The sequence below is a fragment of the Lithobates pipiens genome, unplaced genomic scaffold (genome assembly GCF_037356315.1).
Source record: "Lithobates pipiens isolate NorthernLeopardFrog02 unplaced genomic scaffold, aLitPip1_a1.2 Scaffold_16, whole genome shotgun sequence".
NCBI classification, from domain to species: Eukaryota; Metazoa; Chordata; class Amphibia; order Anura; family Ranidae; genus Lithobates; species Lithobates pipiens.
Genome location: NW_027507748.1, coordinates 166,598,268 through 166,624,435, shown reverse-complemented (window position 1 = coordinate 166,624,435; position 26,168 = coordinate 166,598,268). Strand labels below are relative to the sequence as shown.

The window sequence follows — 26,168 nt, the reverse complement described above, 5'->3', positions numbered from 1 at the left end:
CTCAATGCTGAGAAATGCAGGCAAATACTTAACCATTATGCCATACCACCAGGGAAGAGCGGTGACTGGTCTAAAATGTATTTTGCAGCAGGACAACAACCCTAAACATACAACCAATTTTATTTACCACTTGGCACCCACGCTATAGCCAAAAGACGGCTACAACATGGGATTAACAATTTACGGACCGCCCGCTGCAGTTTTAGGTCTCTACTTTGAAGAAGAATATTGTTGTTATGGCAGCAGTTAGCTGCCATAACCCCGGTAAGTGGTTAAAATGCCAGGAGGCCATCCATGGATGTCCTCCCATTCTCATGCTGCCCAATTTTATATGGGTACAGCATTGCTTGACCATGCAATCATCATTCAAAGTGTTATGGCACTGAAAGCTTAAAATTGGCCTGGTCAGGAAGGGGGTATAGGTGCCCAGTAGGCAAGTGGTTAAGAACTATCTTCAACATAAAGAAAAACAAGGAGTCCTGGAAGTGATAATTTGACCCTCACCGAACCCTGATCTCATCAGGTTTGTCTGGGATTACGTAAAGAGACAGAGGCATTTGGGGCAGCCTACATCCACAGAAGATCTGTGGTTATTTGTCCAAGATGTTTGGAGCAACCTACCTGCTGAGTTCCTTCAAAAAGAACTGATGCTGTTTGGAAGGCAAAGGGTGATCACACCAACTATTGATTTGATTTGAATTTCTCTTCTGTTCGTTTACGTTCCATTTTGTTAATTGATAAAAATAAAATATTAACACTTCTAAATCTAAAAGCATCCTTAATTTACAGCACCTAGTTTTTGCACAATAATGTAGTTCTGCAATGAAAACCACAAGCACTATTCTGTATTTAGAATGGTTAACAAGTTCATTTTGCTTTTTTGTACTGAGGTATGTCTATAGTTATCTATAACTAACAACGGAATGTAGACACAACTTTTCATCAAGTGTACAATTTCCACAAGGCAACGGAATCTGAACATATCAAACCTAGAATAGAAAAAGAGCACATAAAACATAACAAGACAGGTAACAATGCTATACTTTGTGGAATATATTCATTCAGCACAATTCCCAATTATTCCATTATACAAGGAGAGCGTACTTAGAAGGTTTTAAAAGCAGTTTGAAAATATTTGCACAACCCACACAAAAACACCCACTCGCTCACACACCGAACACTGACAGTGCTGCGCATTACCATAATACATTTGTTTCTGTTTTAGGAAACTGCAGCAAGGATGAATATAGAAGGGCACAGCATAGCACAGAAAGAAGCAGAGCACACAAAACGTGATAAGAGAAAACTAGGCTAAAGCTCCATTATAGCCTAATTCCACAGGAACACAAATTATATTCAGTGATGCGAGATAACAGGAGGTGTTTTTGCTGAAGCACAGTTTAACCCGAATACACTTTATTATTTTTATGAGATCAAAACCATGTGATTGTTTTCAAAACTTAAAAATAGAAAACTGTCCTAAAAATAAGACAAACTGCAAAAAAAAATAAAAAAAGGTTTATAAAGGAGAACACTCATCAGGGTGCTTCTGGTAAAGAAAAACTCTAATCTGAATGGTTAAAGAAAATGCTTCCGCAAAGGTCAAATATATATGGGTTTACTTCCTCTTTGATTCCCTGCAAAGGTAAAGCATAATTGACTACTATGCATCGCATAGTAGTCCATTATGTGTCACTTACCTGACACAGGAGCCAGCAAAGTCACCGCTGTCCCCTGTAGTCCGGAGCCTCCATCTTCTCGTGGGTGTCGCTGCTCTGCCGCTGTCATTCGACGAAGCCGCGATTACGTCACTCCCGCGCATGCGCACAGGAGCCGCCACTCACGGCATATCGCCGTTGACAGTGGCGCGCTCAGTGTGCCTGCGCGCCGCTGTCTACGATATTTCTTGGACCTACAGGTAAGCCTTAATCTAGGCTTACCTGTAAGTCAAAGTGGTTTGTAAGGGTTTACAACCACTTTAAAGTGATTGTAAAGTCACTCTGTGTAATTACTAGGATACCCTCTGTTATATGCATCTATATTGTACAGTATTTGTTTTATAAAAATGATCCAGCGCAATAGCTTATTTTAGAGCGCCACTGTACAGTCACGGGACATCCCGCCGCTCTCCTCCCCCGATCTAAGGAGTACAGCAGGAGGGTCTGAGATTCCCCTCTGACGTCAGCGGGGAGGAGAGGAGGAGAGCAGCGGGTGGGCACGTGACCGCACAGCAGCGCTCTGTAATAAGGTATTGAGCTGCATAATTTTTAGCTAGGTTGTCACATAACCACCACCTATGATTATTCACCTTAAAAGTTTTGTGATTAAAAAAAAATACACCAGGGACAATACTTACTATGAATGAAGAGTATCTCATGTGCTGGTGGCTGCTGTGTTCAGTTGAAATCCAAAAGGTCCCTGCCTCCGTGATCTTTAACCACTTCACGCAGATCGTCGTACCCGCACGTTTGTAATTTGACGCTAAATACCAGGGTTATGGCAGCAGCCACCTGCCATAACCCCGGTATTTTGGGGAACGGCGTAAGTTTCTCTTTAAGATAAAAGTGGTCTCTGCAGCAGATTCACCTCAAGATCACTTTTATCGGCAGTGGGAGAGGTACCCCCCAACCACGCTCATCTCCGCTGCTTACCGTACCCGCCGGTATTGGCGGAGACAATCGCATCCTCTCTTGTGGATGCCTGGCTGCCGGCTGAGGGGAAGATGACACCTGCTCGGCTCCATGGCATGGGAGGGCGGAAGCGATGTCAGACGTCACTTCCGCCCATAGCTCTTAAAGGAGATTTTTTTATTTTATTGCATTTTAGTGTAAATATGAGATCTGAGGTCTTTTTGACCCCAGATCTCATATTTAAGAGGTCCTGTCATGCTTTTTTTCTATTACAAGGGATGTTTACATTCCTTGTAATAGGAATAAAAGCGACCCACAATTATTTTTTTTCTTTAAAACTGTCAAAATAAAAAACTAAAAGTAAAATAAATAATAATACATTTTTTAAAGTGCCCTGTCCCAACGAGCTTGTGCGCAGAAGTGAACGCATACGTGAGTAGCGCCCACATATGAAAACGGTGTTCAAACCACACATGTGAGGTATCGCCGCGATCGTTAGAGTAGGAGCAACAATAACAGCCTTAGATCTCCTCTGTAACTCAAAACTGGTAACCTATAGAAATATATAAACATCGCCTATGGAGATTTTCAAGGGTAAAAGTCCATGAGCGGTCACAATTGTGAAGCGTGACATGTTGGGTATCAATTTACTCAGCGTAACATTATCGTTCACAATATAAAACAAATGGCCCAACTTTTCGGTGTGACAGAAAGTATTGCAACAACCGCCATTTTATTCTCTAGGGTGTTAGAAAAAAAAAAATATATATATATATATATATATATATATATATATATATATATATAATGTTTGGGGGTTCTACGTAATTTTCTAGCAAACACAAATGTTTTTAACTTGTAAACAAGTGTAAAAAAGAGGCTTGGTCTTTAAGTGGTTAAATGCCTTCTATGCCTTCCCTATCTGCCCCCTTGCTCCATTAAAACTTGTACTATCAGTTCCCGTTATGAAAAAGATTAAGTATTTGGAAGAGGACTTTTCATTCATTTATCCAACCTTTCATTTTCTTATCATTGTGGAAACTGATAGCATGGGACGGAAAAGGTGGGCCTAATCAGCAGCACTCATAGTAACGTCCACAGCAGAGAACTTAGGATTTCAAAAAAAAGTTTTCATTCCTCCTATACCCCCAAAAGAGGAGATGAATGACAGGACTGAGACTTTAAATAGTGCCAAAATAGGAACCAACACTATTCATAAAAAAACAAACATTTTTATTACAAAGTTTAAAAATATATCATAAAACCAATATGGAGCATAGCACATTGAGCCATATCAACATTTGTTACATCAACAGTGTTGTCTTGTTGGAATAGTCCAAACTACATCAATTTATATCAAGAAACAAAGGCATGCTGGGTCAACGTGCTTTGCTCATTCTGCTTTCTCAGGATCCACGCCGAATAACAAGAATATGGCTTTATGAATTCTATAACAAAAGTAATAAGACAACGTGCATATATACAATGATAAGAACATTGTAATACAGTCAAAAAAACTCAACATGGAGGTATTGGAAATATTGTTACTGTGGTTCCTATTTTGGCGCAATTTAAAGACCAAATTCTGTCATTCCTCCCCTCTTTTGGGGGTATAGGAGGAATGAATACTTTGTATTCCAATTCAATCCCGCTTGTAATCGAATTCCTAAAGCCATATTGTTCTTATTATTCGCCGTGGATGCTGAGGAAGCAGAGTGAGCGAAGCACATTGATATACAGTGGTGTGAAAAAGTGTTTGCCCCCTTCCTCATTTCCTGTTCCTTTGCATGTTTGTCACACTTAAGTGTTTCGGAACATCAAACCAATTTAAACAATAGTCAAGGACAACACAAGTAAACACAAAATGCAATTTGTAAATGAAGGTGTTTATTATTAAAGGTGAAAAAAAATCCAAACCATCATGGCCCTGTGTGAAAAAGTGATTGCCCCCCTTGTTAAAACATACTATAACTGAGGTTGTCCACACCTGAGTTCAATTTCTCTAGCCACACCCAGGCCTGATTATTGCCACACCTGTTCACAATCAAGGCATCACTTAAATAGGAGCTGCTTGACACAGTAAGGTACACCAGAAGATCCTTAAAAGCTACACATCATGCCGAGACCCAAAGAAATTCAGGAACAATTGAGAAAGAAAGTAATTGAGATCTATCAGTCTGGAAAGGGTTATAAAGCCATTTCCAAAGCTTTGGGAATCCAGCGAACCACAGTGAGAGCCATTATCCACAAATGGCGAAGACATGGAACAGTGGTGAACCTTCCCAGGAGTGGCCGGCCGCCCAAAATTACCCCAAGAGCGCAGCGACGACTCATCCAAGAGGTCACAAAAGACCCCACAACAACGTCCAAGGAACTGCAGGCCTCACTTGCCTCAGTTAAGGTCAGCGTTCATGCCTCCACCATCAGGAAAAGACTGGGAAAAAATGGCCTGCATGGCAGAGTTCCAAGGAGAAAACCACTGCTGAGCAAAAAGAACATCAAAGCTCGTCTCAATTTCTCCACAACACATCTTGATGATCCCCAAGACTTTTGGGACAACATTCTGTGGACCGATGAGACAAAAGTGGAACTCTTTGGAAGGTGTGTGTCCAAGTATATCTGGCGTAGAAGGAACACTGCATTTCATAAAAAGAACATTATACCAACAGTAAAATATGGTGGTGGTAGTGTGATGGTCTGGGGCTGTTTTGCTGCTTCAGGACCTGGAAGACTTGCCGTGATAAAAGGAACTATGAATTCTGCTGTCTACCAAGAGATCCTGAAGGAGAATGTCCGACCATCTGTTCGTGTACTCAAGCTGAAACGAACTTGGGTTCTGCAGCAGGACAATGATCCTAAACACACCAGCAAGTCCACCACCGAATGGCTGAAGAAAAACAAAATGAAGACTTTGGAGTGGCCTAGCCAAAGTCCTGACCTGAATCCTATTGAGATGTTGTGGTATGACCTTAAAAAGGCCGTTCATGCTCGAAAACCCTCTAATGTAACTGAATTAGGACAATTCTGCAAAGATGAGTGGGCCAAAATTCCTCCAGGACGCTGTAAAAGCCTCATTGCACGTTATCGCAAACGCTTGGTTGCAGTTGTTGCTGCTAAGGGTGGCCCAACCAGTTATTAGGTTTAGGGGGCAATCACTTTTTCACACATGGCCATGATGGTTTGGATTTTTTTTCACCTTTAATAATAAACACCTTCATTTACAAATTGCATTTTGTGTTTACTTGTGTTGTCCTTGACTATTGTTTAAATTGGTTTGATGTTCCGAAACACTTAAGTGTGACAAACATGCAAAGGAACAGGAAATGAGGAAGGGGGCAAACACTTTTTCACACCACTGTAAATTGATGTAGTTTGGACTATTCCAACATGACAACACTGTTGATGTAACAATTGTTGATATGGCTCAATGTGATATGTTCCATATTGGTTTTATGATATATTTTTAGATTTTGTAATAAAAATTTGGATTTTTATGAATATTGTTACATTGGTTCCTATTTTGCCACAATTTACAGACCCATTTCTGTCATTCCTCTGCTCTTTTGGGGATATAGGACAAATGAAAACTTTTTTGAAATCTCAAGTTCTCTGCTGTGGATGTTACTATGAGTGCTGATTATACCTGCCGTTTCCGCCCCATGCTATCAGATTCCACAATGAAAAAAAAAATGAAAGGAGGGTGGGTAAATGAATGAAAAGTCCTCTTCTAATCACTGAATGCTTTTCATTATGGGAACTGATAACACAAGTTTGAATGGAGCAAGGGGGCAGAAAGGGTGGGCATAGAAGGCATTTGAAGATCATGGAGGCAGAAGTATTTGGTTATCAACTGAACACAGCAGTCACCAGCACATGGTAAGTATTGTCCCTGGTGAAGTTGTCATGCAGAATGTGTCCTACAACAAAGCTTTTTTTATTAATTGTAACAGGTTGAGAAATTTGTTTCAGCTGTGGTTAAAAATGCATGGTTCATGTTGCATGTAAAGTATAATTAGGGCAATGCCCACATAATCTTAAGCCTCATGCTAGGATTACTGAATGGTGCAGTACATGATTGAAGGTCAATGATACCAAGCAAGATATGTAGGGGCTCTTTGGTGTATATAAAACTTAATCATAGCTAAATTATTTTTTATAAAAAAGTTTTTAATATCATAGGTTCATTGTTATTAAATTATTTTCTTCATTTACACACTGCTAAAAAGCTACAAAGCTGTATAATATATATATATATATATATATATATATATATATATATATATATATATATATATATATATAAATCCCCATCAACACATCTACCAACTGAAAATACCTAAAATGGAGTCACGGAGCAGCAGTAGACTGCCTTATGCAGATGAGAACTGACTCCCTCTTCGAGCATAAAGAACAATTGTCTCTGCATTTAGGACATTTAACCCAGAATCTAAAAACTCTGAAAAACAGTTGGAAGTGCTAAAAGGTTATCAGTAATAGGACCTTGGGCAAAGCTTCACAAACTTTCCAAAGTCACATTGACATAACAGCACAAATAACATCACATTTTGTAGCACATTCAAGAAGTGACAAATCATTAGAATGCTGGGTTAAAATTAACTACCAAGGAGCAATAGCTAAGTAAGAAACAAAAAAGCAAAATTACATGCAAAAGTTACTTTATAAGTTACCATATAATGTATATTCTCTTTATGTGAGTGTCATTCTGCATGGGTAAAATAAGCTTGATTATGCCTTCCTAGATATGTTAATTCTTTAAGGTTTATGTTAACAAAATAAGGAGGGGCCATACAATCCCCTGATGTTGCTTATGCTATAATTTAAAATCACAGCTTCCTACATGGCATTATATATTAGCATATTTTGTGAAAACTGTAGCCCATATTGGGTCTGAAAGCCAATAAATACCTTGCATTTTTACATTTGATAAACCAAACAGACAAGAACTGATAAACTACCAAACTAAAAATTAAACCCACCCTAGAAGAGTCTTCTGTGCAGTCTTCCCGGGATGATCCAACAGATCTTGTCAATGTTCGATGTTGTACCTGAGGAGATAACAACTGTAGACTGTTTGCCCTTGATGCCATTCCCTGCCCAACACTGAGTCCTTGGTCATTGCCCTTAACTCGCACACGGTCACGACTCACATACATTGAATGCCTGTGGGGACGTTGTTGTGAGGAGAAAGGACTAGTGTAGCCTAGGCCATATGAAAAAGACTCATGTGGAGCCGAGTGGGAATGGGAATGACTACCATCTAGCTGATCAGGAAGTTTCAGCTCCTCCATGGTCCTGGAATGTCTAGTGGTAGGCCTTCGAGGCTCTAAGGTCCCTTCTTTACGATTAGTCCTTCCAGAGGGACTTAACATGGTCCTACTGTCACCATGCCTAGGACCAGCAGGGCTAGTTGGAGAATTTAAGTCATGGCAACTGGATGGAAAATATCTACTGTTTGGCTCCAATGCCTGTCCTCTACTTTCACTAAGGTTTCCCACTGATTTTGAGTCTGTAAGGACACCATGATTTTTAGAATAGTTCATGTAAGAACTGCTCTTCTTTGAGGACTGTGGTATTGTGTCAATGTAACTATGGCGAGCATGCCTTTCGCCAGGTTGTAAACTGCCAGTTTTTCCTTCCATAAATGAATGTCTGTTGTGCTGGGACCGGGAACTTGATTTCATATATTTGCTTCCTGGTCCATCAGTTGTTTTTTGATCAGTGTTAAAATCAAATTCATTCTTAGATTTAGCTTCCTTAGGACTAACGAGATGCGGCAAATTGTTGGATAGATCTTTGTTGCCAGACCCGCTTTGGTTACTCTTTTTTGGATGGACTGTTGGGCTATGAGATCCTGCTGGGTGGTTTCCATTAATGAATGTTTCATTTGGTGGATGAGCTTCCTCATTTCGTTTTGCTCCAACAGAAAGAGACTGAGCATCTTTACTGTTTGATCGGTGATGTGGCTGAGAACTTTTACTGGATGGTTTCCTAAAGGACAAGGATAAAGCAATGAATAACTGCAACAACAATCATAATTAAATAAAAAATAATCACATACATCTTGTCATTACTTCTGCCGTAGCAGTATCACACTGATGCTGACTCATCAACTGTGAGTTGCTATAACAGATAGCTGAAAGTTAAAAGTTTTTCACTTTGTAGTTAAAGGGTGCTTTAGCATCACAAGTTACAGTATATACATTGCGGGTGAATAATTGATAGTTTCTAATTATAACAAGGCACACATTCTAGAAACTCAAGAAATAGTATTGCAATATGCCTAAAATGTCAAAAAGGCTAAAGGCTAAATGTTAATGTTAGTCCATTTAAAAATGTTAATCGAAAAAGAGAAAAAAAAAATCTTGCATTGCCGTAAAGTGTACATAGGCCTCCATTTGTTTAAAGTATAAAAGGCAAAAAATCTTTGAGTAGATGGTTTAAACCCGTCAGGCTTTTTTGCCATCTGTGTCCCATAAGTGAGATTTCTCCTCATTCCTTGTGCACTTTCAAGCCCTGCTGATACTGGACTGAATCTTCTTACCAGGGAAAAGGAATGTTTTGGCTTCAGACAAACTTTAGTATGGTGATATAAAAGCAAAGAACACATCTGCTTCCTCAAAAATGAGGACTGGGGAGAATGTGTTTCAGTGAATCGGATTACCTATCTTTGTCAAGTGATACCTAAGATAAAAAATATAAGCAAAAAAATGTGCAATTCACCTTATGGATAAGAATAAAGTATGTGAGTAGCATTAACATAATCCACTCACCACTATCCTCCATTTGTAGGGGAAAGTAAAAGTCTTCTTAAAGAGAAGCCTATGTTTTGAGTAGTGCACCCAAGAACCACATACTTTTGCTAACTGAGCTAATATTTCTAAGGACATAGGTAGCAATTGTGCAAGTAACACTAATGCCGTGTACACACGACCAGACTTTTTGACGGACTTGGTCCAGCGGACAATACGGCGGACTTTGCAGCCGAGGACACGATCGCTCCAAAAGTCAGACCGATTCGAACGTGATGACGTAGAATAAGGAAGTTCATAGCCAGTAGCCAATAGCTGCCCTAGCGTCAGTTTTATTCAGTCGGACTAGCACACAGACAAATGGATTGTCCGCTAATAGCCGAGTCCGGCGGACACATTTGAAGCCAGTCTTGTTTCTAGGTCTGCCAGACTTTTGGGAAGAAAAAGTCTGCTGGAGCCCACACACGATCGAATTGTCCGACGGACTCTGGACCGCCGGAAAGTCCGATCGTGTGTACGCGGCATAAGCCTAACAAACAGAAAGGATGTACTCTCATAAATGCTGTTTGCAACAAAAATGGCAGCGATCTTTGTATCGATGACCAGACTATAGAGGTCACAAGATGCATCCAAGTTTGGGACTTACAGCTGACCACTACAGTTCACTGCAATGATCAGGGTTGTCTGTACACTGTTGTTGTGTTTGCAGATGCTTACAATGACTCTTTCATGGAGATGATAGAAACTCCTCATGCACTGTTAGATATAAGAAGGTCTACACTAAACAAGACTGGTATTGGAAAAATTTGATCAGTGGGACATACAGTGAGGGAAAAAAGTATTTGATTCCCTGCTGATTTTTTATGTTTGTCCACTGACAAAAAAATGACCAGTCTATAATTTTAATGGTAGGTTTATTTTAACAGTGAGAGACAGAATAACAACAAAAATATCCAGAAAACGCATTTCAAAAAGTTTATAAATTGATATGCATTTTAATGAGTAAAACAAGTATTTGATCGATATATACAATATAGGACAATCAGCGCAAACAAAGTTGTATCAGGAATGTTGCAAGCTGGACACTTTAGGCTAATCCCATCACCTCATAGAATATACATAATAAAAATAAGTGCAGCGCAATAATAAAAAGTCAGTGAACACAGTGTTCACAATGGAACTACAAGTCCCAGGAAAAGGAGATGAAGAAACCTTGTGATAAATTTCAGATTTCTGTGCAACATCACCTCCACCAGCTGATAAAAATTGGGTGCTTACAAGATCCGATGCACCTCTGAACTAACAGAAGGTCAAACAAGCTTGTATCCACAGCGGGATAAAGGTAACCAGCGCTCCAATGGACCAGATCAGCCAAAGACAGTGTAAAAGAATGAAACACAATCTAAGTGCTCTCCATTATAAATAGTCATTTATTTAAAAGTCGTACTTCCAGGATCTACACAGCAGTAACAATTTATAAAATCAATGACATCCAGCATGGACGTCTGGTATTAGCAGCAGTTTAAGCAGCATGTAAGGTATGATGGCAGGTAGCTCCTCCCCTGCACGTGTTAAGTCCTCGGGACTTCGTCAGCAAGGGCGAGGCTACCACGCCACCCGTGAGTCTAAATAGGCGGCTCGTCTTCATGGAGATCACAGCCAACAGGAAGTTGCTGCTCTGAGCCACAATCAAAAATACCCATGGGGACACTGAGCTCACCTAATACAATTGCAAGAAAGGGTAAAGAGGAGGTTTAAAATTAACCATAAACATATAAAAACCTATAAGACACACATAAAATCCTTATTTTTCAGATATGAAACAGTTCAAATCAAAATTGATGTTTAACCCTTCCGGGGTGAAACTTTTGTCTCATATATCCAGAAGGATTCTCGCCAACTCAGATAACGTACGAAGTTACCTCCCTCCAGTATTTAACCACTTTCTCTATTCCCCAAAATGTTAAATACCTGGGATCCCTATTGTGAACGAGCCTGAACTGTTTTGAGACACTATGCATTCGTAAACCCTTTTTGATGGTCACATGCTCAGAAATGCAAACACTTAAAAGTCTGGAGGTTCTACCCACATACTGGAGTCCGCAATTGCACTCCAGCATGTATACTACCCCCAGGGTATTGCAAATAATATAGGTAATAAAGGTATTTTTTATTAGTAACATAAGATAAATTACTTTCGTCTTTTAAGATTATGTTTACATTGCCTGCATGAAGTTCATTTTTCCACAGCAATAAAAACTTGACAAAAAAGAAAATAATCTGTTATCCTTGGCTATAGCGGGAATCTATGACCCCTGGAGCTATGGCATCTCCGAGGGTGTAACTATAACGCAGACATGGAGGTAACACTGTACCCAAAACCTCATCCTTTCTCAGAACCTCCCAGTGTTCAATAATGATTTTTTCAAATTTCTTATGTTGAATATTGTAATCCAGTATGATTTTATATTCATATTTATTATCTTTTTTGTTTTTATTAGAATCCACTACCAACAGAGATCTATCTAGGTTCCCTATACTCTGAATCCCTCTCTCAATTTGTTCTCTCTGATATCCCTTCTGTAAAAATTGTTCCTTTAACACATTAGACAGTGTATAATAATCCGATTCCTTGGTACTGTTTTGCCCAAGACAAATGAACTGACCTCTGGGTATGTTACAGAGCCAAGATCTATGCTGACAGCTTTCTAACAGGATATAACCATTTCTATCTGTCAGTTTAAAAAAAAATTGTTTTAAAAGTACTCCTTTCTTTGAAAATCTCTAAGTCAAGGAATGTCATGCGAACAGCATCGGCATTTCAAGACAGCATAATGTTTTTATTATTTCCATTAAGTTTGGACGTGAACAGTTGTAGACTAACCAGATCCCTTTCCCAAACCATGGTGAGATTATCTATGTATCTATGGTACTGTACTAACTGTGCCGGTCGGTCACAAAATATGGTTTCATCCTCCCATAGTGCCATGAATAAATTTGCGACACTTGGGGCAAACTGGGCTTCCATGGCAAATCCGAGGGTCTGCAGAAAAAATTGTCCATCGTACCAAAAAAAAAAATTATGGTCAGACTAAACTCTAATGCCGCGTACACACGATTGGATATTCCGACATCAAAATCTCATGTTTTTTTTTCTGACGGATGTTGGCTCAAACTTGTCTTGCATACACACGGTCACACAAAGTTGGATGCAAATTCTGACGTCAAGAACGCGGTGACGTACAACACGTACGACGAGCTGAGAAAAATTAAGTTCAATAGCCAGTGCTGCTCTTCTGCTTGATTCCGAGCATGCGTGGCACTTTTTTGCGTCGGAATTGTGTACACACGATCGGTATTTGTGCAAACGGTCTTTGTTGTCGGAAAATTTGAGAACCAGATCTGAAATTTTGTGCGACGGAAATTCTGATGGAAACTGTCCGATGGAGACTAAACATAGTCAGACTTTCCGACAACAGGCTCCCATCTGACCATGTGTACGAGGCATAATGATTTCATAAGGAATTCTCTATGTAAATCAGAAGGGAGCTGATTTATTCAAAGCCCATCTTAAAGATGTCAATGTGTCCTGATGTCCAATAATTGTACAGTGCCTTGCGAAAGTATTCAGCCCCCTTGAACTTTTCAACCTTATGCCACATTTCAGGCTTCAAACATAAAGATATCAAATTTTTTTTTTGTGAAGAATCATCAACAAGTGGGACACAATTTTGAAGTGGAACGAAATCTATTGGATTTTTGAAACTTTTTTAACTGATAAAAAAATGAAAAGTGGGGCATGCAAAATTATTCGGCCCCCTTGCATTAATACTTTGTAGAGCCACCTTTTGCTGCGATTACAGCTGCAAGTTGCTTGGGGTATGTCTCTATCAGTTTTGCACATCGAGAGACTGAAATTCTTGCCCATTCTTCCTTGCAAAACAGCTCAAGCTCAGTGAGGTTGGATGGAGAGCGTTTGTGAACAGCAGTTTTCAGCTCTTTCCACAGATTCTCGATTGGATTCAGGTCTGGACTTTGACATGGCCATTCTAACACCTGGATACGTTTATTTGTGAACCATTCCTTTGTAGATTTTTCTGTATGTTTGGGATCATTGTCTTGTTGGAAGATAAATCTCCGTCCCAGTTTCAGGTCTTTTGCAGACTCCAACAGGTTTTCATCCAGGTCCTGTATTTGGCTGTCTCCATCTTCCCCTCAATTTTAACTATCTTCCCTGTCCCTGCTGAAGAAAAGCAGGCCCAAACCATAATGCTGCCACCACCATGTTTGACAGTGGGGATGGTGTGTTGAGGGTGATGAGCTGTGTTGCTTTTACGCCAAACATATCGTTTTGCATTGTGGGCAAAAAGTTCGATTTTGGTTTCATCTGACCAGAGCACCTTGTTCCACATGTTTGGTGTGTCTCCCAGGTGGCTTGTGGCAAACTTTAGACAAGACTTTTTATGGATATCTTTGAGAAATGGCTTTCTTCTTGCCACTCTTCCATAAAGGCCAGATTTGTGCAGTGTACGACTGATTGTTGTCCTATGGACAGACTCGCCCACCTCAGCTGTAGTTCTCTGCAGTTCATCCAGAGTGATCATGGGCCTCTTGGCTGCATCTCTGATCAGTCTTCTCCTTGTCAGCTGAAAGTTTAGAGGGACGGCCAGGTCTTGGTAGATTTGCAGTGGTCTCATACTCCTTCCATTTCAAAATGATTGCTTGCACAGTGCTCCTTGGGATGTTTAAATCTTCGGAAATCTTTTTGTATCCAAATCCGGCTTTAAACTTCTCCACAACAGTATTACGGACCTGCCTGGTGTGTTCCTTGGTCTTCATGATGCTCTCTGCGCTTTCAACAGAACCCTGAGACTATCACAGAGCAGGTGCATTTATACAGAGACTTGATTACACACAGGTGGATTCTATTTATCACCATCAGTCATTTAGGACAACATTGGATCATTCAGAGATCCTCGCTGAACTTCTGGAGTGAGTTTGCTGCACTGAAAGTAAAGGGGCCGAATAATTTTACACGCACCACTTTTCAGTTTTTTATTTGCTAAAAAAGTTTAAAATATCCAATAGATTTCATTCCACTTCACAATTGTGTCCCACTTGTTGGTGATTCTTCACAAAAAATTCAACTTTTATATCTTTATGTTTGAAGCCTGAAATGTGGCAAAAGGTTGAAAAGTTCAAGGGGGCCGAATACTTTTGCAAGGCACTGTATATAATGAATTAACATCTGCAGTTACCAGGAGACTATTGGATTGGCATGGGGTGGCTTAAAAATTTTGAATAATGTGCTTATTGTCTTTTAGGTAGGCAGTAGTTGCTGGTACCAATGGTTTAAAAAAGTAATCTATATACTGTCCCAGACGTGCAGACACTGAATCTATGCCATTTACAATGGGTCTGCCCAGAGGGGACTGGGAATCCTTATGTATTTTGGGCAAAAATACACTATAGGTCTTCTGCATGCACTGGGATCTAGAAACACAGCCTCTTTTTTATTTAGAATATCAATGGTTTTTCCATATTGAATTAACTGTTGTAAGTCGCCTTTAAACTGAAACACAGGATCATTACTCAATAAGCGATATGTGCCGCTGTCTGCCAGCAATCGCTCCATTTCTCCTTTATAAAAGGTCTTACTCATGACCACTAGACCCCTACCTCCCCCCTTTGTCAACGGCGGACAACCACATTTTTTTTTCCAAAGATGAAAAACCTTGAGGTAAAGGGTATCCCCAACCTTTTTCATTTTCATTCCCTCCAAGTCACCAACAACCATGTTTTTAAAGACTTCAATGTGTCTATTATGCCCTCTAGGAGGATTAAAAACAGATTTCTTAGCCAAATTGGAATGGACCCAGTGGGCACCCCAGACCAGGTTGAGAACTTTTCTCTCCTGGTTTGGAGAGGAAATACTGTTTGGAGAGGAAATACTGTTTGATATTGACAATTGTAAAAAACCTTAGTAGGCTAATGTATGTCTGGAATTTATTAAAATTACAGACGGGGCAAACTTAAAGTGATTGTAAGGGTTTTTTATTTTTTTATTTAAAATAACAAACTTATCATACTTACTTCCACTGTGCAGCTCGTTTTGCACAGAATGGCCCTGAACCTGCTCTTCTGGGGTCCCTCAGGGGCTCTCATGGCTCCTCCTCACATCAGATAACCCCCTAGGGGAAGTGCTTCCCTGAAGGGGGTTACCTTGCGGGCACACTCCCAAGTTCAGCATTCGGCATCCATAGCCGCCCAATGTATGACTCGGCCCCGCCCCTGCATCATTGGATTTGATTGTCAGCAGTGGGAGCCAATGGCTGCGCTGCTATCAATCTAGTCATTCAGGACATGAGACACCAGCTTGAGCTGGCATGCTCGTCCCCGGCACGAGAAAAAGAGGGTTCAGGTAAGTAAAACGGGGGCACTGGGGGCTGCTGCACTGCAAGAGGTTATTCACGCAATGCATAGAATGCATTGAAGTGAAAAACCACAAAGGTTTACAACCCCTTTAAGTCCTTTGTCTAGGACGCTCAGTTTGTCCTATGATAACACTGAGCCATTAATATTATAAATCCCTGCCCCTAATGGAGCCTTTTACTTTTTATTTCTTCTTCCTGCTCTTCTCCCTCTTTTTCTCTTCTTTTTCTCCCGTTTTCTACCACTCCTATTAAAATTCCCTATGAGTGGAATTTGGACGGCCCCTATTCATATTTCCTTGAGGGAGGGGATCATATGGTCCATTCGTGTTTAATGGAGTAGCGGGAAGGGGTTTGAGTGATGTTTGAACCAAGGGTTCCACTACCCACAAGGGTTCACTTCACTACTGTCATGCTGTTCGCATGACATTCCTTGACTTAGAGATTTTCAGCGAAAAGGAGTACTTTTAAAACAATTTTTTTTTTAAATTTTTTTTTTAACCTGACAGATAGAAATGGTTATATTCCGTTAGAAAGCTGTCACCATAGGTCTTGGCTCTGTAACATACCCAGAGATCAGTTCATTCGTCTTAGGCAAAACTGTACCCAGGAATCTGATTATTATACACAGTCTAATGTGTTAAAGGAACGTTAGGGATATAAACAGAAGGCATATCAGGGAGAACAAATTGAGAGTGAGATTCAGAGTATAGGGAACCTAGATAGATCTCAGTTGGTAGTGGATTCTAACAAAAACAAAAAAGATAATAAATATGAATATAAAATCATAATGGATTACAATATTCAACATAAGAAACTTGAAAAAATAATTTTTAAACACTGGGAGGTTCTGAGAGAGAATGAGGTTTTGGGTACAGTGCTACCCTCGCGTCCGCGTTATATTTATAGGCGCGCCCCCACCCTCAGAGATGTCATAGATCCCCCTGTAGCCAAGGATAACAGATTATTTTCTTTTTTGTCAGGTATTTATTCCTATGGAAAATGTCCTTCATGCAGGCAATGTAAACATAATGTTAAAAGAGGAAAGGAATTTACCTCTTCTCTTACTAATAAAAAAATACCTTATTAAAAATCGAATTACTTGCAGTACCCTGGGGGTAGTATACATGCTGAAGTAGGTATGTGGGTAGGACCTCCAGACCTTTAGGTGTTCACATTTCTGAGCATGTGAACAACATCAAAAAGGGTTTAGAAATGCATAACAGTGTCTCAAAACAGTTCAGGCTCGTTCACAATAGGGACCCCAGGTGTTTAAAATTTTGGGGGATAGAGAAAGTGGTTAAACACTGAAGGGAAGGTAACTTCATACGACATCTCAGTTGACAAGAATATTTCTGGATATATGGGACAAAAGTTTCGGCTCAGAAGGGTTAAACGTTGAATTTGATTTGAACAGTTTCATATCTGATAAATAGGGATTTTGTGTGCGTTTTATAGATTTTTATATGTTTATGGTTAATTTTACACTGTTTTTATATGTTTTGTTTTATGTATATATATATATATGTAATTGTAATGCGATGGCCACGGGTATTGTCAGGGCTGGGCTCAGCCCTTCCTTCTCTGGGCTGGCCGCATGGCTGTCGGCTAATTGCCAGCTCCTATCTCTGCAAAGTGACTCACCTGCTAATGATATCCTGCTCGTCAGTCCTGCCTACTTAAGCCATCCAGTCCAGATGATCTCTGCCTTTGCTTGGTCACCTCTCTAGAGATGCTCTCTTTAAAGACTTGCTTGGCTGACATTCCTTCTGGCTCCAGATACTGTTTATGTTCTAATACGCTATTCTCTGGCTCCCTGACATTTTGGCTTGTCTGACTATCCATTCCAGTTCCTTTCTGGCTATGTTTTGACTACGTTTACTCTGTTTACCTTTTTTTAATTATTATAAACAAGTGTGATTTAACTGTACTTCAGTCTGATTCATGGTTTCTGATAGGTATTTCCTATAATATCTATTTGGTAATGTGGAATAGAAGTAGGACTTCTTAGGAAACTTTGAAGAGTTTTTGTGCGCCCTCTCTTTCTCCTTCCTTGCATTTATATTGAGTGAGCTCAGTGTCCCCATGGATATGTTTGATCATGGCTCAGAGCAGGAACTCTCTGCGATCTCCATGGAGACAAGCTGCCTATTTAAACTAACAGGTGATGTGGTAGCCCCGCCCTTGCTGATGAAGTCCCGAAGGACGTAACATGTACGGGGGAGGAGCTACCTTGTGGACGTCACCCACTGCCAACGTACCTTACATGCTGCTAATACTGCTGTTATTACCGGACATTCACACTAGATGTCATTCATTTTATAGTAACTTGCTACCACTGTATGGAGCCTGGAAGTACTGCTTTTAAATAAATGACTATTTTTGACAGAGAGCACTTAGATCATGTTCCATTCTTTCACACTGTGTTCGGCTGATCTAATCCATTGGAGTGCTGGTTACCTTTATCCCGCTGTGGATAGAAGCAAGTTTGACCTTCTGTTAATTCAGAGGTCCATCTGATCTGGTAAGTACCCGATTTTTATCAGCTGGTGGAGGTGGTGTTGCACAGGAATCTGAAGTTCATCACAAGGTTTCTTCCTCTCCTTTTCATGGAACTTGTCGTTCCTTAGTGAACACTGTGTTCACTGACTTTTTATTATTGCGCTGCACTTATTTTTATTTTGTATAAAAGTATTTGATCCCCTATCAATCAGCAAGATTTCTGTCTCCCATGTCTTTTCTATACAGATAACAAGCTGAGATTAGGAGCACTTCCTTAAAGGGAGTTGGGGAGTTAGGGAGCTCCTAATCTTAGCTTGTTACCTGTATAAAATACACCTGTCCACAGAAGCAATCAATCAGATTCCAATCTCTCCACCATGACCAAGACCAAAGATCTGTCCGAGGATGTCAGAGGCAAGATTGTAGACCTACACAAGGCTAGAACGGGCTATAAGACCATCGCCGAGCTTGGTGAGAGAGTAGACATGTGCAAAAGGAAAAAAATTGTTTTGTTTAGTTTCGTTTTAATTCGTTAATTAATTAATTTTGTTTAGTTATATTGGTTAAATTTGTTTTCGAAATTTTGTTTCGTTTTCTACCTCATTCGAAAAATCGGTCACATTCGAAAATATTTCAACCAAATTCGAAAATATTTCTACCGGATTCGAAATGATTTCAACATGATTCGAAATGATTTCAACCTCATTCGAAACTATTTCAACTGGATTCGAAAATATTTTACGACCCGACTTTAGGGCCATGTATCTTGGGGTCACTTGGTGCTAGAAACCCCAAATTGGAGATGTTGCAGTGCTAGTTCTATTGTGTTTGCATACCAAATTTGGTGTTTCTAACTATAAGTGACCCCGAGATATGTGGCCCCAAATTCGGGTCGCAAAATCGAATTCTCTGCTACAGAAAAGTGCTTGACATTTTGTGACCCGGCTTTGGGGCCACGTATCTCGGGGTCACTTGGTGCTAGAAACCCTAAATTTGGAGATGTTGTAATGCTAGGTTTCTAGATATAAGTGGCCCCGAGATACATGGCCCCAAATTCAGGTCGCAAAATGTCATTTTTCGCATTTGATTTGAATTTCGTCCGAATTCGGTTGAATTCGTTAGCATTGTAATTCGGTAATTCGGATGCATCCGAATGTCCGAATAATGAAAATTCATCCGAATTTCGTTTCGGAACGAAACGAAATGCACATGTCTATGAGAGAGGGTGACAACAGTTGGTTCAATTATTCGCAAATGAAAGGAACACAAAAGAACTGCCACCTTCCCTTGGTCTGGGACTCCATGCAAGATCTCACCTCATGGAGTTTCAATGATGATGAGAACTGTGAAGAATCAGCCCAGAACTACACAGGAGAATCTTTTCAATGATCTCCAGGCAGCTGGGACCATAGTCACCAAGAAAACAATTGGGAACACACTATGCCGTGAAGGACTGAAATTCTGCAGCGCCTGCATGGTCCCCCTGGTCAAGAAAGCACCTGTACAGGCCAGATTTAGAGGAGAACTGGGTGAAAGTGTTGTGGTCAGATGAGACCAAAATTGAGCTCTTTGGCATCAACTCTACTTGCCATGTTTGGAGGAGGAGGATTGCTGCCTATGACCCCAAGAACACCATCCCCACCATCAAACATGGAGGTGGAAACATTATGCTTTGGGGGTGTTTTTTTGCTAAGGGGATAGGACAACTTCACCGAATCAAAGGGATGATGGACAGGGCCATGTACTGTCAAATCTTGAGTGAGAACCTCTTTTCCTCAGCCAGGGCATTGAAAATGGGTCGTGGATGGGTATTCCAACATGACAATGACCCAACACACACATGGAGTTGGTCAAGCACATTAAGGTCCTGGAGTGGCCTTAATGCCATAGAAAATATGTGGAGGGAGCGGAAGATGTGTGCAAACCTGATGGCCAACTACAAGACACGTCTGACCTCTGTGATTGCCAACAAGGGTTTTGCTACCAAGTACTAATGTTTTGCGAAGGGGTCAAATACTTATTTCACTCATTAAAATGCAAATCAATTTAAAACTTTTTTTTAAATGCATTTCTTTTTATTTTTATTTTGTTTTTATTCTGTCTCTCACTGTTAAAATAAACCTACCATTAAAATGATAGACTGATCATTTTTTTGTCAGTGGGCAAATATTCAAAATCAGCAGGGGATCAAATAGCTTTTTCCCCTCACTGTAGCATGTTCCTCTATAGGCAAAACATTCTTAAAATCAAGGCAATACATAAGAATACATGCACACTGGCATTCCTCTTGCAGAAATCAAAATCAATGGATGCATCAACATTGTCTGGTGTAGTGCATTTATATTGTGTTTTCTTATCATTTTTTAACGCACAGAAAATAATATAAACCATACTTCTAGGACAAAAAATGTAATTTAATGTGCATCTCTACACATGCAAGGCTCTTGCACATGGGCAAATATTAAGCCATACAGAGTAATATACTTTAGTTGTTGAGCCACAGCCACAGTGTATTTTTGTCCATAGACATCTATGCGAGGGTAAACGCCTACACTTTTAACCTTTTACAAAATATGCAAGTACGCATGCAATTGCCAGTGCTGGCATATACACAAGCATAGCCATGTACAGAGTTTTTTGTAATGTATGTTAAGTAAAAAATATACACTGCAGCTGTGGTCCCCAAGAGTCACAAAAACAAGCGTATTTTCCTCTGTATGGCTGTACTTCTAGTATACAGCCATGTGGAAGAGCCCTTTGTTTGCAAACTATTTTGCATTAAAAAAAGTCACATCAACACATTGAGAAAGTCTGATTATCATGTCAGCAACTGAAACCAATTTTTAGAGCATATTTTGGTGCCAGACACTTTGGACCATTACAAGCTTTAGACGCAAGTGTGTAGATTTACTGAGCTTGATTTACTATACACAAATAGACTGTTCATTTTGCAAGGGAAGTTGCGCTTCGCAAGAGAATTTTCCCCAGAGCTTAGTACAGGCATACCTCACTTTTAAGTACACAATAGGGTTTATTTACTAAAGCTGGAAAGTGCAAAATCAGGCTCACTTCTGCAAAAAAAACAATGAGCTTCTAACCCCAGCTTGTTCAATTAAGCTTTGGTAATACAACCTGGAAGCATATTGGTTTCTATGCAGAAGTGAGCGTGATTTTGCACTTTCTAGCTTTAATAAATAAACCCCATTGTGTACTTAAAAGTGGGGAATGCCTGTAAATGAGATGAAGCTCTGCTGACTACCATCATCCAATTATGTGCAAGCAAAAATGCTGTTTATTTCCAAGTAAGGTGATTGCAAAGTGAAATTTCACCATGTTCACAAAGCTCTGAGCAAAATTCCCTTGCAAAGTGAACAGACTATTTGCCCTTAGATAATCAACCCCGCTATGTCACTATTACTTAGTCCCCTGTAGATATTTTACATCACACATAGCATCACATTTTACTAAAAGAGACAATGACCTGCTTGATGTGTTGCTCTCTGGATGATGGGTTTTTCTCTTGGATGATCTGGAAGGGGAGCTTCCCCCCCTATCCAAGAGTCTCTGAGTCTGAAAAGCGGGGTGGTTCAAGCACTGATCGGTCAGATATCTATCAGATGGATTTAGCTTCAGTAAGTTCTAGATAAAACAAAGTATTGTTTATAATCAGGAACAACAATACCCAGGTATTTTCAATCATTTACCTTATGTATATAAAGAAATTATATATAAAATATATAAAAAAAATATACAAAACAGCATAGTGCTAGAATCTGAAGAATTATTTTGCCAGAATACATTTTGTCACTGACAATAGGCTATTGTGTTTAAGTATTGTGAAGATGAACAGTACGAAAGTTAGATAAAATGGTAGATGTTTAATAATCTTAACTCTTTGTGGGAAACCAACATGTTCAGCATCAACACAGTATCTGACAAAATCAGTATAGAATCTTTACACTATACCAGGGATATGCAATTAGCGGACCTCCAGCTGTTCCAGAACTACAAGTCCCATGAGGCATAGCAAGACTCTGACAGCCACAAGCATGACACCCAGAGGCAGAGGCATGATGGCACTTGTAGTTTTGCAACAGCCGGAGGTCTGTTAATTGCATATCCCTGCTCTATACAAAAACTAATATTGCATGACTGACTGTAAGAATAAAGATTGACATTAATTTGAAAAAAGGGGCTACCCCTACCAATCATGTTCCTTTTAACCCATCATTGATTTTTTTGGTCATATAGACCATAGACATAAACACACAGCAGGATACTCGAAACGTGTACACTTTATAGCTGCTAGAAGAGGAAAACAATTCTGCACAGCTGGGTGGATATGAGCATTCCTCCCAAGAAACTGTTCCCATAAAATTGACCTATTTGTTCTGCAACTAACATCTCTACAAAAATATCTTCACAGTAAAAAAAATCTCAAAAAGGGTAACTTCACTCCAAAAAATCTCTTTAAAGGGTAACTCCACTTTCATTGGTAAAAAAATAAGTAAATAAATAAAATAATATAGTGAATACAATTGCGACTCAATCATATTGTAATTGAATGTTAATAAAAACGACCTTTCCTTTTCAATCTGCAGCACTGTAATTTTCTGTAAAATGCAATCCAATATGGCTACCTGGAGGCTTTCTGTACACAGAACGCCCCCTGAAAATGTCATTTCCTGATTCTGTGATTGGCTCACTGATTTTCCCAGAAGTCTGCACAAAGATACAAGTCAGATGTTCGGCCTGCCCTGCAACAAAAATTTAATTTTTGGACAGGATGCTCCTAATGCTTTGTACACGCGGTTGGACATTCCGACCACAAAATCCGTCAGATTTTTTCCGATGGATTTTGTCCGAAACTTGTGTTACATACACACGGTCGGACAAAGTTGTCTGAAAATATGATAGTTCGGAATGAATAGACGTTCATTGCGTACTATGGGACTACGTAGAGGCTAGTAACCAATAGATTTGGTCTTGTAATTCAATCTGAGCATGCGTGGAACTTTGACGGAATTCTCTATAAACGATCGGAAAAAGTCCAATCGGATTTTCTTGACGGAAAATTTTAGATCCTGCTCTCAAATTTTTTCCAGTGTAATTTCCGATGGAAAAGGTCCGATAAAGTCCACACACGATTGGATTTTCCGACAATATAATCCCATCGGACCTTTTCCGTCAGAATTTCCGACGGCGTGTACAGGGCATAAAGGGAAATCTCGTCTAAAGGGATGCTACCACTTTCCTTATTAGAGTCCTGCAGGTGCAGCAGCTGATAATTATAAGACCACTCCCATTCTCCTTCACTTTGCACATGGGCACAGGCAAACAATGATATCTTTAGAATAACAAAAGATAGGACCCTGAAGTTTGTTAAAAAAATCCCTGCACTGTACATAGATCACCCAGATGGGGATGTTTTTTTTGTAAACAAAAGTGGAGTTACTCTTTAAGGCAACTGCAGTGACTCTTTAAGCCATACTACAATGGAACCGTCTCAAGTTGATATAACCAAATATACAACAGCATTAAAACCTTCAACAAAGTTAATTTGTGAAACTCATTTTTAATAATATGACCACTTGGACTTATAAATACTTCAATTTAATTATGGATCCTTAAACATGATGTAACATTTCTACTTATTCTAACGTAAACCATGTAAGACAAATCTTCAGATTTACTATAATAGTGGCCCCCTTACCAGTTTATACTTCCCTTTTATTTACTCCCCTGATGCTCTGTCCAGTCAAAATAAAGACAGGAAGCCTTTTGTAGCTTACACAGGCCTAAGAACTCGCTCCCTGCCCTCATGTGATGGGTGCTTGCACAATTGCCAAGTTTCGGGAGTGAGTGACATGGTCCCTCATAGATAAAAAAAGTTTCTCTGCTCCCAACAGCTGAACAGTAACAGCTAATAAAGGAAAGGTAGGAATAAGTTGCTGGTGAAGTATATTTAACCGGTTCCTGACCAGCGCACGCCGATGTATGTCGGTAGAATGGCACGAGCAGGCATATTGACGTACAGGTCTTCAATCTTCAATGCCGCCCTGCCGGTCGGGACCCCCGTGAGTCCGGGCTCGGGTCCCGCGGACTCGATTGCCACGGGCATACCCGCGATCGTCTCACGGGACGGCTGAATGGAGGAAATGCCATGTAAACAGCATTTCTCCATTCTGCCTAGCAACTAGTGACGCTGATCTCTGCTCCATGTGATTGGAGCAGAGATCAGTGTTCACTAAATGAAAGCCCAACCCGCCCCCCCCACAGTTAGTAACACACCCCTAGGAACACTTAACCCCTACACTGCCACCCACTGGTTAACCCCTTCACTGCCAGTGTCATTTACACAGGAATCACTGAATTTGTATAGCAATGATTACTGTATAAATGACAATGGTCCCAAAAATGTGTCAAAAATGTCCGATGTGTCCCCCACAATGTCGCAGTTACAATAAAAATCGCTGATCGCCGCCATTACTAGTAAAAAAAAAAGAATAAAAAATTATTAATAAAAATGCTATAAACTATCCCTATTTTGTAAACACTATAACTTTTGCCTAAACCAATCAATAATCGCTTATTGAGATTTTTTTTACCAAAAATATGTAGAAGAATACGTATCGGCCTAAACTGAGGGAAAAAAAAATTTTTTTATGTATTTTTGGGGGATATTTATTTTAACAAAAAGTAAAAAATAATGCGTTTTTTTCAAAATTGTCGCTCTATTTTTGTTTATAGCGCAAAAAATAAAAACCGCAGGGGTGATCAAATACCACCAAAAGAAAGCTCTATTTGTGGGAAAAAAAGGACATCAATTTTGTTTGGGAGCCACGTTGCACGACCGTGCAATTGTCAGTTAAAGCGATGCAGTGCCGAATCGCAAAAAGTGGTTTGGTCTTTGACCAGCAAAATGGTCCGGTCTGTAAGTGGTTAAAGAGAAACCTGCTGTTTTGCCTTACATGAGCAAGAGTATGTTAAGCCAAAAAGATTTTATCTTGTTCTAGATATAGACGTAGAATTAAAACCTCTGCCTGTTTTCTACTCCTATCTTGGGCTAGGTTAGAGAAAATTTCTGTTAATTTTTGTCATGCTTATACACCTGTTCTTTTACCAGGGAGGACATAGAGAGACAGCAAAAAATGACCTGGGTTCTAGCCTTCCTCTACTGTATTTTTGTTGTGTTGTTATACAACCCAAATTCCCAAAAAGTTGGGATGCTGTGTAGAATCTACATAAACACAAAATGCAATAATAAAAACTGAAAATGTACGAATTTAAGAAAAATTAAGGTAATTTTGAAGTCGATGGAAGCAACACATCAAAAAAAGGTTGTGACAAGTCAACAAAAAGTTGACAACGTACAACCCCAATTCCAAAGAGTTGGGACAGGCCCATGTTTACCATGGTGCCCCCTCTTCTTTTAACAACACTCTTTAACAAGGAGACCAGTTCCTGGAGATTTGGGAAAGGAATTTTGTCCCATTTTTGCCTGAGCATATGCTGCTGTAAAACCTGTATGTATCTTTCAGCATTGAAGGTGCTTTTACAGATGTGTAAGCTACCTATTCCATATGCACCAATATACCTCCATACCATCAGATATGCAGGCAGTTGAACTCAGTGGCGAAGCTAGACATTCTTTCACCCAGGGCAAAAAATTTGTTTGCCCCCCCCACCCCCCCCTAGTAACAGGACAAGATTAGGCAGGAAAGTGAAAAACTCCCAGGCTATAGCTGCTGAGTCAGCTATCTGTCCCCTACATTCATGCTCCTCTGGTTCCCGCCCCCACCCCCTGCTCCTCTGGTCCCCCCTGTCCTCCTCTC

General features: G+C 39.9%; 1 protein-coding gene across 6 annotated transcripts in view; it reads right to left on the bottom strand.

The window, feature by feature from the left end:
• Positions 1 to 26,168, bottom strand: part of CDKL5 (cyclin dependent kinase like 5) — a 532,110-nt gene that overhangs the window by 68,866 nt on the left and 437,076 nt on the right. For all 6 annotated transcript variants that reach the window (XM_077480758.1, XM_077480757.1, XM_077480763.1 and 3 more), the window contains 2 exons: positions 21,815 to 21,972; positions 7,628 to 8,639 (listed from right to left, as the gene is read on the bottom strand). In XM_077480758.1, coding sequence (XP_077336884.1) covers positions 7,628 to 8,639; positions 21,815 to 21,972 — 1,170 coding nt within the window. The remainder of the gene's footprint in view (positions 1 to 7,627; positions 8,640 to 21,814; positions 21,973 to 26,168) is intronic.